This window comes from Phaethon lepturus, unplaced genomic scaffold (genome assembly GCF_000687285.1).
Source record: "Phaethon lepturus isolate BGI_N335 unplaced genomic scaffold, ASM68728v1 scaffold7509, whole genome shotgun sequence".
Taxonomy (NCBI): Eukaryota; Metazoa; Chordata; class Aves; order Phaethontiformes; family Phaethontidae; genus Phaethon; species Phaethon lepturus.
The window spans coordinates 413-3551 of NW_010561181.1; the positions used below are offsets into that span (position 1 = coordinate 413).

Consider the following 3139-nt stretch of genomic DNA (forward strand, 5'->3'; position numbering starts at 1 on the left):
GTTTTGCTTGGCAGTTGCCACAGGCACGAAGGCAGCTGTGAGAGGGGAGGAGTTGCTCTAACTCCACATGCAAGCTCTCGGTTTACGATTTACTCCAGCTTCTTCTTTTGTCAGGAGGGCCTGCCCTGCTGAGAACTACATGTATAGATACACCCGGAGGGGGGTAGGCTGGAGCCTAAGGGACATGGGGAGAGTGACATTTTCATGTACAGTTGGTTACAGAACAGAGCCTGCTGTTAGAGACACGCTGATGGAGGTTTTTCTCCACCTTTCCAACTGACATAAACTAAACTGATAAATCATCTTCCCTTTGCAATAGTTGCATCTATGGCAAGAGGTTTTGTTGGCAAGCCTGTGGCCTTAAGGTGTTAACATGTTTTTTTCATGTTTCCAGTAAATCAGCAAAACAACTTCCCCGCTCTTAAAAACACTAATGTCAGTCAAGCCTTATCACATCCAGTCTCCTAGTATTACGAAATACTTGTACTACAGAAAAAAGTCCCTATTTTATAGTCTAGTTAAAAAACCTTGCCTTCCTCTCCAGTGCTTTCAGCACTCTGAAATAGCCCTCAGGATACGAACTGCATCAGATGCGTGTTTACAAAGCTTACCCACGTTCCTAGCAGCGTTGCCAGCACTCCCCAGCTGCGGGGAACGGCTGCCAGATAAACCACCACCAGTCAGCTGGCAGCAGTCGCTTGCGTTTGGGTACAGCCCCCCTTCCTGAAAATGGCGTGAGGTGTGTTGGATTTGCTGGTGGAAGCCTGACTGTATGGGAGTCAGAGGGAAGAAATGCTGAATTAAACAGGGCAGTTTCAACTGCCAAGAAACAGGGCAGCTGTGGCAGAGAACTTGCAGTTTGTGAAGTTACTTGTATTCAACCAGACCAAACTATCTAGTTTGGACTAGATATTAGGAAAAATTTCTTTACTTGAGTGGTCAAGCATTGGAACAGGCTGCCCAGGGAGGTGGTGGAGTCACCATCACTGAAGGTATTCAAAAAAAATGTAGACATGGCACTTTAGGACATGGTTTAGTGGGCATAGTGGTATTGAGTTGATGGTTGAACTTGATGATCTTAAAGGTCTTTTCCAGCCTTAATGATTCTGTGATCTGTTACAGTTCTGCTCCCATTAGTTTTTCTAGTACTCATATGCTTATCTTTAAATTCAACCTTATGAACCAATCGATAAAACTCCTACATGAACTCAATCACAGAAAGTCCTATTTCCTGTAATTTTACATCCTGCTAATCTTACCAGGTATCATATTTACGTTTAATCCACCTTCTGCTGAAACATTGCAATACATGAGGTTTTTGAAGACCTAGCAGTCTGGGCCAACAGATGAGCCACAAAGACCTTTGCGATGAACGGCACCCCAGAATTACATTCAAAGTTTTGGGTTGTTTGTAACATACTGGAAAGTGACAGAAAAAGAGAAGTTTAAGTCCAGGTCTTGGATTTAGCTCGACTGTCATTTGAGCTACAAAAATGTACAGTACTGCTGTTTCAAAGGATACCCACAGTGTGTTGGGTGCATTCCAGTCTGTTCAGAAGTGCTTTGTGAATTGCTCATGTCCCACCACAGACCCCTGCTAATTAATCACGTTGTCCTACTCCTCAGTGTGTTTTGGTTATTTGTGATGATTGTCAAAATACTGTAATAGTATAAAAACATTTCAGAGTAAGTACAGAAAAATGTTTTTCCACTTGATTTATTTTCATAATAAACCAATTAAAAATACAAAAGACAAGGACCCAAGGTTCAGAGGGCTCCATCATTTAAAAATTTGTCTTTAAATACAAATTCACTCTGTAATATGAATACATATAACATTAGACCTCTAAACATAATGATCTTATTTGCATCTATCAAAAATTTGTATGGAAACAAATTAGCTGAAAAAACTTCCTTGCGACATTGAATGTACATTATTTACAATCAAAAAAAAAAAAGAACTCTTAGCACTATTAATCTCCAAATACCTGCATAAATTGTATGTATTTCATTTCCCTCCCCTCTTACAAAATAATCTGAAATAGAAAGCAAGATTGTTAAGCTTCATAGTTGCAAAATGGCTGAAACGTTTGCACCTGTAGTGATGCCGTTAGCTTCTGTAATTAAATATATCTGATGTTTCCGTATAAAATATAGACATGGCATTGTCCATTACTGGAATAAATGTTTCGTGTACTCTCAATAGGAGTGTATATTCAATTTTGCACCCACAGAGCTTGTGCTGCAAAAATGCAAGAGGATAACTGGTTATCAAAATCTAAAACCGGTGCCATTCACCAGTATGGAACAGATAGATACTTGATCATAAAAATTCCTACACGTGGAATGAAAATGTCCCACACTAAAAGTAACTGTTGCTTCAAAAGTTAAGTGATACACATACAGATTAAACAGAAAAGGTTATAATAACGTTACTGCAATGTAAATCGGCATCAGACTGAAAACGTACAGTAAGAAAGAAGTTTGAAACTTTGGCCAACAACCTCAGGAGAAAGTCTTCATAGCGTAAAAAGCGTTTTCCTTCCTGCCTGTACTTTGAAACATGAGTAATACGTCATTTTATTTATATGATAACATTTAGCAATTAACAGAAAATCAAAATCCATTCTAAAGCATGAATTCTAACAATTAACTGCAGAAATTAAGTAGCTTTGCAACATCTTGCTTCAGAATCAAATCATATATACATAACTGAAAAGGTCCCATCACATTTATGAAAACAATCATCCACAGGGTCTTTTTTTTCAATTATTTTTATTTATTAATATGAATTGGGTTCCAATGGCTCATTTTCTTGCTTCACTTGCACGTTAGATGGGAAACCATTCGAACTGGACACAACCATCACAAAAGGTTGCTGCTGGAACCTCTGCTCCGACTGCTCAGCATCATCTAATTTGTCACTGTCTTCTTCTTTTACCACTCCTTGTACGCCAATCTGTTTCGTTTCTGGTGCTTTAATAACCGAAGTGATCACCGTGCCTGATGGGTGAGCTACCACCTGTGAGCTGCTGGGCGAAAATGTTACCACGGGGGTAGTGGCACTGAAGGATGGAGATGAAGCCATGTTGACTGTTCCATTGCAAATTGTCTGCACGCTGCTGGTGAGCACCTGCTG

At 39.7% G+C, this 3139-nt stretch overlaps 1 protein-coding gene across 2 annotated transcripts in view; it reads right to left on the reverse strand.

Annotated features, from left to right (window-relative positions):
• Nucleotides 1–1701: 1701 nt before the first annotated feature.
• The window catches only part of ELF1 (E74-like factor 1 (ets domain transcription factor)), a 40618-nt gene continuing 39180 nt past the window's right edge, over nucleotides 1702–3139 (reverse strand). For both annotated transcript variants that reach the window (XM_010293906.1, XM_010293905.1), the window contains exon 9: nucleotides 1702–3136. In XM_010293906.1, the coding sequence (XP_010292208.1) occupies nucleotides 2783–3136 (354 nt within the window). In that variant the 3' untranslated portion in view covers nucleotides 1702–2782. The remainder of the gene's footprint in view (nucleotides 3137–3139) is intronic.